Source organism: Coregonus clupeaformis, chromosome 2 (genome assembly GCF_020615455.1).
Source record: "Coregonus clupeaformis isolate EN_2021a chromosome 2, ASM2061545v1, whole genome shotgun sequence".
NCBI lineage: Eukaryota > Metazoa > Chordata > Actinopteri > Salmoniformes > Salmonidae > Coregonus > Coregonus clupeaformis.
Genome location: NC_059193.1, coordinates 28,877,966 through 28,893,742, shown reverse-complemented (window position 1 = coordinate 28,893,742; position 15,777 = coordinate 28,877,966). Strand labels below are relative to the sequence as shown.

At 44.8% G+C, this 15,777-nt stretch overlaps 1 protein-coding gene across 1 annotated transcript; it reads right to left on the bottom strand.

Moving 5' to 3' along the window:
- Positions 1-435: 435 nt before the first annotated feature.
- On the bottom strand, positions 436-13,144 carry LOC121533613 (protocadherin-10-like). The gene is given in 6 exon segments (XM_041839715.2): positions 436-1,814; positions 3,472-3,894; positions 8,646-8,752; positions 9,134-9,192; positions 10,126-12,105; positions 12,107-13,144. Coding segments are annotated over 6 exon segments (3,111 nt in total). The 5' UTR covers positions 12,629-13,144; the 3' UTR covers positions 436-1,794.
- Positions 13,145-15,777: the final 2,633 nt, after the last annotated feature.

The window sequence follows — 15,777 nt, the reverse complement described above, 5'->3', positions numbered from 1 at the left end:
GCGTTGAACTCTATTGAAAGCCAATGAACGTGGGTGTCCAACTGAAAAGTTTGATTTTCCAGAACTGCAGCATGTACTCTGGATAATAGAACTGCATCTGGAGTTTCATTCTGAGCATCCTTCCTCCATTCAGACGCTGTCAAAAAGCTTCCCCCAAAATATAACATGTCCTCACCGTGTATTGGTCACTAGAATGAACACATCACCAGGGGGCTGTATGTAAAATCAAGAGAAATAGAGAATGTGAAAACAAATTTAACGTATCCTATAAAACAGGTGACACTTTACAGAGTAAAGTATTAATGAAGTTGACATACAATGAATGTACATCGGGACAAGATATTAACATATCAGCCATTTCCTTCACTGTGATTGGATGTTATACATGTATTACTATACCCAAGTCATAGAAAATCAACAACATGAGACAGACCGCACATTTCTCATTTTTCGGTTTATTGTTGGCATTTTTCGGTTTATTGTTGGTGTGTTGTGTGAGACTGTGTGTATATTTGATTTTACACTGAATGTGTACAACACCTTTCATTATTTGGCCACTTTTTGTTTTGTTCTTTTTAATTGACCCTTTTTTGGTTACAATAACAGAGAATTACCATGGAATTCAATCTAAATTATTACCACTTTTTTATTTATAGACATGAATTTCAACTTTCAATTTCCAAAAGTGAAAAATGAAATAATCAAACTGGATGAAAACTTGGTTTCACGTGAACGATAAGGCTGTTATGTTTTCATGGTAAGAACGCCCCCAACCTGTAAGATCATCCCAAGCGTTCTACAGCACTTTAAGCAGCAAATGGACCTCTGTCTACACACAATAGGAAACCCACCAAATGGATAGCACACCTTCAGAAAAAGTATATATAGATAGATGTATATATAGATTTATATTCATTTTGAAGCTTTTTAAAAGAGTACAGTTAACACTTCTCACATATTATATAAACTACTGAACAGCTTAGAATTCAAAGGTGAAGCCCACCACTGTCCAGACCCACTAGGTGGTGAAAAAAGAAAAAGCAGAACTTAAAAAAATCACAATCTTTCCTTATAAAGTTGAAGTACTGTAGCTCTGAGGAGAAGACACCTGACCACACAAACTGAATAGAAAAACAGTCAAGTCTAAAACAGTGGTATTGCATTTAAAATGCACAAAGATCTCCTGTACAACTGGCTTCTGCTGTGAGTATAAACATCTAAAGGGCTCAGTGACGTCGTTGTTCCGTTTCGTGTCTTTTTTTGTTGTTCTTTTATTTTTATTTTTTTTCTTCTTCTTAAAAGATGTACATTAGTGCTGCAAACAGGCACACACAAATCAGAGCGGAGAGATGTTCGTCCTCCTCCTCCGTCCTCGTCCTCCGTCCTCCGTCCTCGTCCTCGTCCTCATCCTCCTCCTCCTCCCTCGTCTCCTCCTCCCCCCTCATTCTCCTCCCTCTCTATTAGTTCCGTTTTCAACTCTGTCTCAGTCCTGCTGAGTGCGGTGGGGTCCTCGTTTAGAGCTGTCTGCCTGTCCGTCTCCTAACCGTGTCTCTCTGTTCGTCCCCACCACTTCCAACCCCTCCAGAGTCCCATAGATAGTAGTATCCAAGGCCGGCAGTGTTCCAATAGGAGGGAATGTTGTCCACAGAGTTCCGTGTTCCGTAGGAGGAATGTCAGTCAGACGTGGTACAGCAAAAGGAAATGGAGTCTGGAACTTGATGCTCTATTTCGTTTTTGTAGTTTTGACTGATTGTGCAAAGTCATGCGGTCTCTGGTATGTCCACGCGAAAGGAGCTAGCAAACCCTTTTCCTCGCTGCAAGCAGAGAACACACGCTGATTAGGGGTCAAGTTTGTCTGAGAGAGAGAGAATAAATTACAGACAGTGCATCTAAAGCAACCTTCATTTATTTACTCAGTGTTGTAAGACAGTCAAGAAAACACGGTTAGGAAGATTAGGAAGTACTTCATCCGTTCTCTTCTAGAATCATTTCAATCCACTCAGTGAAATCACTCATGGATAATGTGTGGAAATATGGGTCTGCGTCTCTGAATATATTGCATGCCCAATTTATTTAGGACAGCAACAATTAGTCTTAACTCAAATGGGCCACGGCCGACATGGAAACAAATGGAGCTACCCCTCCTCCGCAACCTTTTCCCCCTCCCCTCCCCCTCCCCATGACAGCTCAACAATCCCCCAGCTAGCAGCAGCTCTATGTCATCTCTGTTTGATTAGGGTAATGACCAACCCAGTATCTGCCACAGGCCTCTGCCTGGGCCGCCGTCTCTGGCTACAAGGGGCTCTGTGTATCCGGATTACCTTATCAGATTAGGGAAAGACACAGCCTCTTAGTATCATGAGAATATCCCCCCTGTCCCCCCCCTGATATCCCCTTACCAGACCCCCTAACAGACATCCCCTAAACAAGGAATGTCTTGTGGTGATTAGCTCTACGACCATGTATAGTCACTGAGACAGAAAGGAGGAGAAGGGGGTTTAGACAGAGATGAAGGTGACATATTCATCTGTATAGAGTCTCTACCTCATCTGTATTCATCAGAGGTAGTGCTTTGATACAAATATAAAAACTGGTATGACTGTCAAATGTTTTCCCTTCTGCCGCATGCCGTGGCTGTGAATTAAGGTGGTAGGGGAGACAGCGTGACTCCAGCAGTTTGATCATTTTTCGAGCTAGTTGTGTTGAGAGATGAAAGGACAGGGAACACTTAAAGCAGCGCTTGACAAAATTATAATGAAGCATTATCACCAAATTGCAGTGATGAGGATGCTTCTCTTTCTGCCCTTTCAAAAGGGAGTTTAGAAACAGAAATTCCTTATGGAAATATGCCTCTTCTTCCATCTGCTCTCCTCGATTATCGAAAACGGTTTTGATCCTAGGAGCTGAGTAATACCATCAGATGAATACGAATGAGAGGGTAATCTCTTAGCCTCTATTGTTTTAAACAGATTAAAAACACTCCTTTTTTCATTCCTTTTCTGAGCGAGGGAAGCAGCTTGTATATGAACACATCCATCTCCCCATAATGAGACAAACTATACATCATGTCAACGTCTCAGCGATGTCAAAACTCTCTTATGGATTCCAAACTGTACTCTAATTGATCATGGCACATTTAATTCAAAAGGCACTTAGATACCGCTGCTGGTGGTGGAAGGAGAGAGTGAATTGATATGGAAGACTGTGACAGAGGATAAGATCATCACAGATAGAGAGAGTGATAATAAAGATGTGTGAAAAGAAGAGAGAGAGAGTTAGTTAAAGACTGACAAAAGGGTGAATTAGATGGGTCAGCGGACTTGAAAGAATTTCATGGCACTTCGAGCCAATGGGGGAAAAATGTAATTTGATATTTTTTGTATTGTTCAAATCAATCATCAGATCAGGGTCGGTTGGTTGAGAGAGTAGAGTGGGTTAGCTACAGCGCTGCCGTGCAAAACGGATACTCACTCAAATAGGCAGGTTTGTAAGGCGCTTGCGTGCTAGACAGAAGCGCCTCAAACTCTTTCCTCTCTAGCGTGGCTTGGTTGATGTGGGTGGCATGGTGGTGGATGAGGTGGAGCTGGTTTTGGTAGTGGTTTTGGTGGTGGTGGCTGAGGTGGAGGTGGTTTTGGTGGTGGTTTTGGTAGTGGTTTTGGTGGAGGTGGCTGAGGGGCATCTCTTTGCCAAAGGTGGAGAATGACTTATCGCCCGTTTGCTCTTGGCTTTCAAATACCTCAGTGTCGGGCACAGAGTCCATGCCTGGCACGTGCAGGTTGCTGCGGTAGTCTGCCGCCTGGCGCCCGTCGGAGGGCACGAAGGAGGGCATCCAGCAGCGGTCAGAGTGGCCCAGGGCCTTGCACTCCTCTGTGCAGTTAGAGAAGAGATCAGCACCTGGGGAAGGAGGGAGGAGAGAATAAGAGGGGGGAAGGAGGGAGAGAGGAGAGAGAGTTAATGGTCATAAAGGGCATACTTCGTTCATGTTCAAACAAGACAAAAAGGAAGCAGGAGAAACAAGCACACACACACACACACAAACACAAGCTGATGTGTGTGTGTGTGTGTGTGTGTGTGTGTGTGTGTGTGTGTATGTGTGTGTGTTTGTGTGTGTATGTGTGTGTGTGTGTGTGTGTGTGTGCGCGCGCGTGCGCGTGCTTGTGTGTGTGTGTGTGTGTGTGTGTGTGTGTGTGTGTGTGTGTGTGCTGTGTGTGTGTGTGTCTGTGTGTGGGTGTGTGTGTGTGTGTGTGTGTGTGTGTGTGTGTGGGTGTGTGTGTGTGTGTGTGTGTGTGTGTGTGTGTAGACTCAGATCTCTAAAGATAAACTCTCAGCCTCGCTGCACAGGGAAAGTTCAAGAGGTCACCATCTTCCTCTTTCTACCGTTACACTAAAGCAAGATTCAAGCAAAAACAGCCTTTTGTGAAAACCAACCAAGACTTCTAAAATATACAGTAACGTTATACATGCAATACACCATACTTCAAGTTTTATGAGGGATGCGTATTCATGTATTATGTATGGTGTGTGTTGTAGTTTTTCTTTGTTTTAATTGCCATTGGGAAATAGAGAAACAGGCTAAATTCATTGAATAATTTACTGGGGTTGAAGTTTGAGAGGTCAGTAAAGGGTCAGGCCCGGTGGTTTGTGTGTGTGCCCCTCTGTGGTAGTCTTTCTCTCTGTGATCTCTCAGCAGGTATGACTGGTCACGCAGAGTGAGAGATGTGTTTAAAACCATTAACATCACACTATTACACTCTCAGAGCTTCCTGTGACCAAGGTATTGGATCATGGAAACCACAGGCTCAATATTATTGGATTACCTAGGTTGCTCACTTCCTTTCAAACTGGCCATGCAATTACATCAAATGAACGATTGCAAGAACAACAACTGTTGAAATAAACCAGTCCTTCAGCATTCTGTCAAAGAGGAAGTTTGTGAATGTGCAAGTGAGTCCATGAATAACAAATCAAATCAATGTCTGATTTAATTCAGATAGATACTAATATTTTTGGATTAAGCAAAACCAGGGTATTTCCTAACTTAATCTGTTTTAGTCCATGTGGCGTAGGACATGGTTTAGTCTACGTTTTTAAGTCAAACATACTGTAAGTCCTTTGTTGTGTGTGTCTGAGTAAAACCCAAACTGCTCACCAACAGTATCCTTAGATAATCCTATGATATAGACTGATTAGGCTTCAGACTGCTGCTTTGTGTGTGTGTGTGTGTGTGTGTGTGTGTGTGTGTGTGTGTGTGTGTGTGTGTGTGTGTGTGTGTGTGTGTGTGTGTGTGTGTGTGTGTGTGTGTGTGTGTGTGTGTGTGTGTGTGTGTGTTTCCACGGGTCAGCATAAGGAGAATTTGCTGTTACAAAGCGGATTCATTTGGCTCGGCGTCACTAACCACTTGGAATAATGCCGACGAGAGAGTTTGTTATTAAATATTAACAAACCCATAAATACACCATCACGTTGAGTGTCAGCACAGAAAGTTAAGTTTGTCCTATGGCATTATGTATCTACTAATAGAGACTCCATACTCAATAGATCAATGAGTGGTTTCGGTAACACTTTATTTGGATAGTCCATCTGTAGATGCTCTACAAACTATCAGTAACATTTCAACTAACTATCTACTAACCCTAGCCCTAAACCTAACCTTAGCTAGCAGTTGCTTATCAACAGACAGTTTGTTGATAGTATGACCGGACTAAAATCCGGACTATCCAAATAGTGTGGCCGTGTTTTCTACCATACATTTACCCGTCATTTCAACAAGTGGTACCTGCACTTCTTTAGATATTCACCAAAGCAATGTGACAATAACCTATGACCCTGGATACTGAACATATTTCCATATCTAATAATCACATGACGAGGGTTTTGAATATGAATCTCTTTTGCATTTTAAACAGGGCCCATGCCCTGGCATTTAGAGTCTGGAGAAGTGATAAGGCACACACACACACACACACACACACACACACACTCCGAGGGAAACGTCTCCGCTACAAAGCCAGATCAAGACTTTTTGATATTTCTTGACATTTTAGAAAATTAGATGTTCCATGAGGCACATTAGGTGTCTCTTCAGAAGAAGAAAAAAATAAGAAAGGAAAAACACCACTGTGTATCGAATGTACATGTCCTCAGTAAAGCTGAAGGTTTAATACAAGATGTGAATGAATATCCACATTATTTCTGGGCCGTAGTATTTTAACGATGTTACCGATCAAACATGAGAAAATACTTACAGCCCCAGTCCAAGGCTATACAGTACATCAGTCTGACTTTAATTACCACTGAACGCACTGTGTCAACACGTCTCTCCCTTATTCAGAGAGAGAGAGAGAGAGAGAGAGAGAGAGAGAGAGAGAGAGAGAGAGAGAGAGAGACAGAGAGAGACAGAGAGAGACAGAGAGAGACAGAGAGAGACAGAGAGAGAGAAAAAGAGAGAGAGAGAGCGAGAGAGAAAGAGAGAGAGAGAGAGAGAGAGAGAGCGAGAGAGAGAGAGAGAGAGAGAGAAATTAAGATTGTTCGAGCGAGAGAGACTGTCTGTAAATGCACTGACCCCCTACTTTATTGTGTACGTCTCTATCTTATGATTCTGCACGGCTCTCGAGCAGGGCAAACAGCAGTCTTGATAATAACCTTCATTTGGTAATTGGTATGCAGAGGTCTGAAAATGAATTACTGATCAGCGAGCTGTTACCACGCCGATAACGTGAACCGCAGGCCTAAGGAGGGATTTGCCACGGCAACTGGGGAATGAGGAGGGGGGAAGATGGATAGGGGGATAGTGAAGTGGGAAGGAATGCCAATTCCAAAGTTCCAAAACAGTAGGGTGACAATGTATGCATAGTCTAGGTTATAATAACAGTCTATATAAGATAGGCTATGTCATCTCTGATGCCAGCACAGTAACTCCACTGCTTGAGTCCATCCAATATCAACAAACCTTTATTCACCTAAATGATAATTGTTTTCAATCACAATCACAGTGCTATAATTACCCTATAGTTCACCCTGTCCTCATTAAATTAAGGAATGTTTCATGGAAAATAAAATATAAACTGATCAAAATAAACACAGTAATTTCCAAGTGTTGTGCAAGCAGACGATGCTAAGCCATGCTATCAATTATCCTAATCAAACAAAGACTAAATGCACAGCAATTAATCTCTTTAAAGACATTAAGCTCTCCGATAATTCCATAACAAAGCAACAGTAGCCTATTGCCATACAAGGGTACTCAAAGTCAAAAGCAAAGACAGTAAGTCCACTCAATACCACACCATGGAGTCAACACTTAGCATTAGGAGTCTGGTCAAGCCCTACATGAAGTAAAGAAAGGTTCTATGAATAATGTATTGATCCTGTAGTGTCTATATAGAAGTAGCTAATACTAGCCTGTAGCAGCTAGTTATGGCTAAAATGTAAGCTGTAGATGTATGATATAAACTACCTAAATAAATGCCTTTTGGTTGAACATCAAAGGTGTTCAATCTGAGAAGTGACTTCATAAAGAAGTCCAAGCTAACCAGATAAAACTTAAAACAGGATGCTTCCTTTAAAACGTCTGTGTATATCCACAGGCTTACAATAGTGGCATTTTAATTTCTAGACATGGCTAATTTCGCATGCTGTGGGTTCACCCCCTGGGCTGACCATGTTTCTATCCAAAAAAACATGGGCATAGACACACACACAGATGGGGCTGGACCAAAGCAATCGCACGGATTAATGACGAGATAACGGAATGCACATCTAAGGAGCCCAATTGTAAAAACCCGGTATGTGATCCTTTAGGTGAAGCAGATAAAAGATGACGGGCAAGGAGGAATGCAGTCAGGGCGGTGGTGGGGGCTGGGCCTAGGGCGGGCAGCAGCACCCAGTGCAGTCAATGAATGAATCGTTTGTTTGTCTGCGCCCGCAACCTATTTGGTCCGGTTCCCACACGGCAGCGCCCAATGACAAGCCAACCGGTCCTCGTTATAAATTTCGTCACGTTCCCGTCAAGTGGTCCCTAGCAGCGGGCCCACCCTCATTAACGACCTTGCATATTTACTAGCAACAGGCTTAAATTCAGCAGAGCGTCATTGTCTCAAAACAATAACAATATTGAGCTACAGCCAGGAGAGCGAAGTCACTATCACAGGACGACTAGAATATACGAAAAGTTGCCTATTCTTATAGTTGCCTAAACCAGAAGAGTTTATATATCACATGGTGGTAGAAAAACACTATAGCAAATATTTCATAAGTCCTAAGCACATTTTCAATATGTGAGATGGTGAGAATGAGCATGACACGACTAGTCAGGTATTCTGACAGCAGCCGAGATTCGGCAGAGCGCAGTGCACAGTGAGTTGCTTTCTTTTCAGCACCACAATGGGAAGAGAGCAGTGGTGATAACAGACAAGCAGCAGGCACGGGAGCGGATACTCTTCTGAAAGCTTGCAAGTGACTAATCTAGGCCTCGATACACCATGGTCGATCAATCAACACCATGGACAGATACAATACAATACACCATACAATAGCCTACTGTCACGATGACCCTCTGCGGGGCTTTGCATGAGGAGAAAACGCGAGAGCAACAAGCCGCACAACCAGCCAAGAACTAACAAGGGGACGGTGGTGGAAGAACTTACCGGTAGAGTGACCTCGATTGGTGGCGTCATGGTCACTGTCGCCCTGCTCGCTGTCACCGTGACCGCTGTCTTTAGAGCTAACGAGATCCGCTTCTTGGAAAGCCGAACTGGACAGAGAATAGGATAAGAATAAAGCACATTGAAGACGGAAGTGTATTGAAGATAGTGGTAGGCCTAATTTATTTTCTAACGTATGTAACAAATAATACAAATAAAAAGTTGGCAAAAGAAATTAGCACTGTCAATATCACTATCTTCTTCATCATCATCATCATTCATTATCCTGCACTTCATTATCGTCATAATTGATTGGGAGTGTATTCACAGGTGGGCAGCGCCAGAGAGAAAACCAGTCCTAGGTATTGAGCCACGATCGCATGCTTGTGGTTTGTAGAGTCCCTCCCCTCTGGCATTGAATGGCCACACTAAACAACACTCTCAATCACATCACACGCAGGGCACCAGGTGCGCGTGCTCGTGCTCCTTACCTGTTCACACGCCGAGGTCTGTCCACCAGGTAACTGAGCTCGGCTCGCTGATGTTTGGTCTGAAAGAGATAGGCGGGACATTTTGAGTTTGGGGCGTTGTGGCATTGGATAATCAAAACAGGATTTTCATGAGAACACAAAATAACAACAATTAAATCTAGTGTATGATATCTTATTGATATTTGACGTTAGATTTGATGTGATGTTCAACAACGAAACGTCTCATCTAGGCCTATATTTTGAGAGGAGTCGTTTTAGGCCTCCTAGCCGAGAGCATAGATGGATATACTGCCAGGGAGAAAATTAAGTGGTGCACCTATTCAGGCTGGCGCAACTATAGACGGATCTTTGTTTTAGTGCGACTCAGCACGATCGTGACTGGTGTACGTAATGTGTGTGTTCTCACAGCGGACATGGTCATTGCGCAGAACACAGACACACACACACACACACACACACACACACACAACACCAGCCTTCAAGGCACCCATATGTTATCCTTATTTATGCTTATCTTATTCCAAATCCAGCCTATTTCAAAATCACGACAAAATCACTTCTGAGCAGAACATAAACATGCAATCATTACTATTTCATTGATAATCTATCTCCCTCAGGACTGCCAACGGCAACATGTCAGCAACTAGCAATCATTATGTTCGGTTGAATTGCCGTTCCGGAAATTAATAGCAGGATATACAGGATTATGTATTATGGAAAATAACAAACATCTTTGTAAGGGACTCTGTTTAAACAATGGGGTGATGCAACATACAGAAAGTTATTTTCAATGTTAGGGATACATCAATTAAATTCCCTGACAATGCGTAATGCATCTTATTTGTCATTATATTTTATCCACATACTAATAGCAGCAGTGAGAATGTTTTTAAACAAGCATATGTTGCAGTTATCACAATCTATATGCAATATACTGATAGCAATTACATGCTGGGGGTATTTGGGGTTTAAAGGTATGAGAGGACTCTTACCTCGCTTGATAAAATGCTGCCATTTGATATGATGTCAGGTTGCTGGTCAGTGTACCCTGTCACTATGGCCCCGCACGGGTTGTGTTCCGTGTCTGTGCTCCTAGATGGGCTACAGGGCTTTAGGAACATGAGGTCGGTTTTGGCCGACTCCGGAGTCAGACATACCTGGTAGCAATAGTTCTGGTTTTGGTGGTGAGAGCCGAAGCTCCCTGACTCTTCCACGGGCACTTGGGCTGTACCGGCCCCGGTGACGTTGGCGCTCTGCACCAGCATGATATCAGACTTGCTGAGCTTTTTCTTGCGGGCTCGCGCATGCCTGCTGCAGCATGTGGCCCACCCGAGGCAGCAATCACTGGTGAGGCACGTGTAGATATTTAGCTTTTTGTCCTTCTGGCAGCGCACGGCCAGCACGATCATAGCCAGGAGAAAGATGAAGGAGACGGAGCCCAGGGCGATGATGAGGATGAGGGTGAGGTCCAGAGTGATCTCCTTGGACTTGGCGGTGCCCCTCTCCCGGTGGTCCTCCACCACACTGTCCACCAGCACCACGAACACACTGGCCGTGGAGGAGAGGGGTGGCTGGCCGTGGTCCCTCACCTCTATCAACAGGTCATACATCTGGTTCGGGTCCCGCTTGGTTGAGACGCGCCTGGCAGTGCGCAGCTCTCCTGTCCTCCAGTCCATACGGAACATGCCGTTCTCGTTCCCTCTCTGGATGCTGTAGGAGAGCCGTGCGTTCTCGCCATCATCTGCGTCCATGGAGACGATACGGGTCACCAGGTAGCCAGGCTCGGCGGAGCGGGGCAGAGGCTCTCTCGCGGTGCCATTTTTACCCAGAGGAGCAATAACGGAGGGAGGGTTGTCATTCTGGTCAACGATGATCACTTTGATCGTGGCGTTCGAGGAGAGCTCGGGGCTACCTGCATCTTTCGCCTGAACCATGAAAGTGAAGTCTTTAAGTTGCTCGTAATCGAATGATCTGAGTGCGTAAAGGTAGCCCGTTTCCTCGTTGATTGACACATATGTTTTCACAGACATACCCTGAATATCACAATCCATTATGGAGTAACTAATGAGAGCGTTCTGTCCAACGTCTGGGTCCAAAGCGGTCACAGCGTGGATATAAGCACCTGGCACATTGTTTTCAGTCACATAAACATCATATATGGGCTGCGTAAACGTTGGCGCATTGTCATTTTCATCCGACACTTGCACTTTTATTGATTTACTGGTGGCGAGGGAAGGGGTCCCTGTATCCTTGGCAACTACAGTCACTGAATAAGTGTCAGCATTCTCCCTATTTAGAGGTCCGTCTGTTACAATGGTGAAATAGTTCCTAAAGGAGGGTTTGAGTTTGAACGGGACATCACCGAGGATTTCAACATGAATCTTTCCGTTTTCCTCAGCATCCTTGTCCGTCACGCTCAGCAGGGCTATAACGGTACCCGGGGCTGCCCTCTCGCTCACCGACTCGGTCACGGTGCTAAAGGTGATATCAGGAGCATTATCATTTACGTCTGTCACTTTCACCAGAACTTTACAGTGTGCAGCCACGGCATTGGGTCCGAGATCTTTCGCCTGAACGAATATTTGATATATGCTGCTCTCCTCAAAATCCACCTCGCCGCGCACCTCGATTCGTCCAGTACGTGCATCTATGGCGAACAGATCCTTGACACGGCTGGAGATGTGGTTGCTGAATGAATACACTATCTCCCCGTTCTGCCCCTCGTCCAAGTCGGTGGCGTTCAGCTGGATAACGAGGGTCCCCACCGGTGCGTTCTCCTGAAGGCTCACCGAATACACCGGCTGGTCAAACACGGGCACGTTGTCGTTAGAATCCAGCACTTTGACCACCAGCAGAGCAGTGCCTGTCCTGGGAGGCTGCCCCCCGTCCACCGCAGTCAGCACGTACCTGTGGGCCGCCTGCTGCTCCCTGTCCAGCGGCTTCTCCAACACCAGCTCCGCGAATTTGTTCCCCGTCGGTCTGCGTCTGCACATCCAAGTAGAAGTAGTTATTGGTGGTGATGTCGTATGTGCGCAGGGCGTTGGAGCCCACGTCCGGATCGAATGCACTCTCCAGAGGGAACCGGGTACCGGGGGTAGCGCTCTCTGAAATCTCCACGGTGATGTCGGTCTCCGGGAAGCTGGGCGGATTGTCATTGATATCCACGACCTCTATCTCGACGCGGAACAGCTCGAGTGGGTTCTCCAGAAACACTTCAAGGTGTAATAGGCAGCTGGCACTCCGCTTACAGATCTGCTCCCGGTCAATTCTTTCGTTGACGAACAGAATCCCGTTCTCCATGTTCACTTCCAGGTACGGCGTCCGCGAGCTGGGCACCACCTGGAAGCGGCGCGAGGCGATTTTGGTCATGTCCAGTCCCAGGTCCTCCGCGATATTCCCCACGAATGTGCCGTGATCTGCCTCCTCCGGCACAGAGTAGCGTATCTGCGAGACCACTCCATCCGTAATACACAGAAGAAGGAATAGCACAATCATCGCCAAAGAACAAGTGCACTTGGGAAAAAATCTTATCCTTTTTTATTTAACGCATCAATTCCCATTACCACTAGTCCAAGGAAAGTTCCCAAAATGTATAAGGCTTTTGGAGAAAAAAGGTGCCTTTTAGTAGTCCCGTCAACCGTGGACCATCTTGTTTGTGATGGTTAATGCAGGTCTGATTACCCCCAAAAGCCTGTCTTCAGTGCCAAATCAACAAGCTCTGGGCTACTTCAGATGCGTCCGGTTATGGTAGCAGTGCACATTCCAATGATGCAGAGTGCTATTTAAGTGATGAGGAGATTACTCTAAATGCATATCAATTTTAAACCATCATAATCCGTACCATGCATCTAATCGATGCATTTTGTCATGAGCTCATCCTAATTATGCCTATTATCAAACAGCCACTGTTATCTGACTTTCTCCCGTCTCTCTCTCGCTCCAGTGATATCTGTTCCCTATTGTGCACACACTGCGGCGGTCTCCTCTCCGACTACTGAACGCTCTTCACTCAACTATTCGCTTTTTCTGCAGCGCACCTACCCTACCAGCCAACGGGATTTTCGGGAACCAGCAGCGCTCACTCATCATTGGACGGTTGGGAAGCCTGTCAACGCTGGACAGCGCTCTCTGTTATGTGACGCTCTAGCCCAGTTGCTGTTTCGAGCTGAATACCTAACGAGGAAGATACATTTTTCATTTTAGTCATTTAGCAGAGTTAGTGAGTGCATACATTCTCTTTTGTATTTTTTCCATACTGGCCCCCCGTGGGAATCGAACCCACAACCCTGGTGTTGCAAACGCCATGCTCTACCAACTGAGCTATATCCCTGCCGGCCATTCCCTACCCTACCTTGGACGACACTTGGCCAATTGTGCGCCGCCCCATGGGTCTCCCGGTCGCGGCCATCTACGACAGAGCCTGGATACGAACCAGGATCTCTAGTGGCACAGCTAGCACTGCGATGCATTTGGAAGAGTGGAGGAAGTTTGGGGTTTTATTGTTCTGAACAAAACCACAACACCCAATTTCTTGTTTTTAGGAAAACAGAACACAATAATTAATTAGATGATTGTCTTTGATTGATAGGTTATAACTGTGTATGCTTCATTGTAGGCTGCGTGTAGACTATTTGTTTGAGGATAATGTATGGAAATGCGAGATGAATAGGCCAGATATGAGTCAGTCACGTATATTCTGATGAGGCTTTTACGCACCACAGTGTGAGTATTCCTCATGCAGCCAACAACGTCTGCACCTTCTCTTTTTAACTGCGCTCACGCTAAACCGGGATATATGTGCAATATTTCTGAGGCTCTAGCTACACAAGGTGTAAACCACAGACCTTACACGTCCCCTAGCGGCCAAGAGAGAAACATCAATTCAAGTTCACCGGTTCAAATCTCGCCCAGAATGGCATAGGTTACATGTATCTTATTTTCCTTTGTGTGTGTTGTTGCCTTTGTTACGATGTGCTGATATAACTGGATAAAATACAGATCCCACATCACCAGAGCTGCCCATAACGTCAGACAGTACCACAACGCACATTCACGGGCAAGACATACAAAGAAAGTGATTCATACACAAGAAAAATTGATTGTAATTTAAGTGGATTCTGACCTTCAACCTGGAATAGTGTACATGCTTTATCTAAAGTGTAGTGCATTATTAGATGATCACTGTAGGAAGTCTAATGAAATCTAATCTAATCTAATAAAAAAAAGAACAAGGCTGTATAGATGCTAATGCTATTGAGTGGAGTATGTACACTGGCCTTGATGAACTGAATGGAGCGCTATGTCTAACATCTAGCTTTAGAGTGCCCATTGTGGTGAGTGGTACACTGATGACGCATTACATATTGTGAGGCATTGAATACTATTTTGGGTGTACTTTTACTTCTAATGGAATCAAATGGATTCATCCCAATACTCTTACACAACATCCTTTTCCTATGTGGTTTTATTTGCTATGACTGATTTGAAAGGACTTGATAGATTGCTGGCAGTCTACGGGGGTCTCTCTCTCTCTCTCTCTCTCTCTCTCTCTCTCTCTCTCTCTCTCTCTCTCTCTCTCTCTCTCTCTCTCTCTCTCTCTCTCTCTCTCTCTCTCTCTCTCTCTCTCTCGCTCTCTCTCTCTCTCTTCTCTCTCTCTTCTCTCTCTCATATAAAGGCCTCATAAATATGTCATATGAAAGTATTCCTAGCCTGGTCCTCAGAGGTCTGTGTTTCTAAGGATTGTACTGGAAAACAGCCAATGAGTTGGTCAGTGTTTGGAGTGGGGTAAAGTTGCCCCTGGACACTGATCTGAGCTCAGTTTTGTATTTCTCCCCCCTATGTTTTAATGTTAGGAATGTGGCAGGGTAAGCTGATCCTAGATCTGTGCCAAGTGTTCCGTGGGCACGGGCTTATGAACACAGGTGATAAGAGGAGAACCTGTTCAGGCTGCCAGAGACCAAGAGCTCCCCCTAGTGAGCAATGACGATTTGCTTTTGCAATTGCCTGCTAAAATGTGTGGTACTTTCTCCCTCTGTTGCACATCTTCCTCTTATCCTCTTTGATCCGAAAAGGAGACATTTCAGGTTTCCTGCATGGGCTACACATTTTAGCAGGCAATTGCCAAAGCAAATCATAATATGCCACAGGAGGGTCAACATCAGTTGCATCCAAGAGGAGATTTAATCCTTAAATCAAGTCACATCAAATCAGTAGAGTCTATCTGCCGCGCTGCTTTACGGTACACTCTAATGGCCAGGGGAGAGTGCAACAAGTAAGGGAGGGGGGATAGAATCAAGGCTCCATGATTATTTTAGGACATTTACTGATTTGAATATTATAAATCTGATTATCTCTTCCTCTCTCTCTGTTCATAGGAATGGAAGGCAAAGTCTCTCTCCTCAAACAGTGTTTTATGTCCAAAAATAACCTTCACTGTGTTGTCAATGGCTCCTGTTCAATCTTGAGGATGTACTACTGTAACAGCATGTGTAACAGCACTCCCTACGGGCTACAACATACAACACAATCCACCGCTCCCTACGGGTTACAACATACAACACAATCCACCGCTCCCTACAGGCTTCAAGGTATGCAATACAACCAGAGAACCAGGATAGAGGAGAGCTGTATGTGGTTTCAATGTT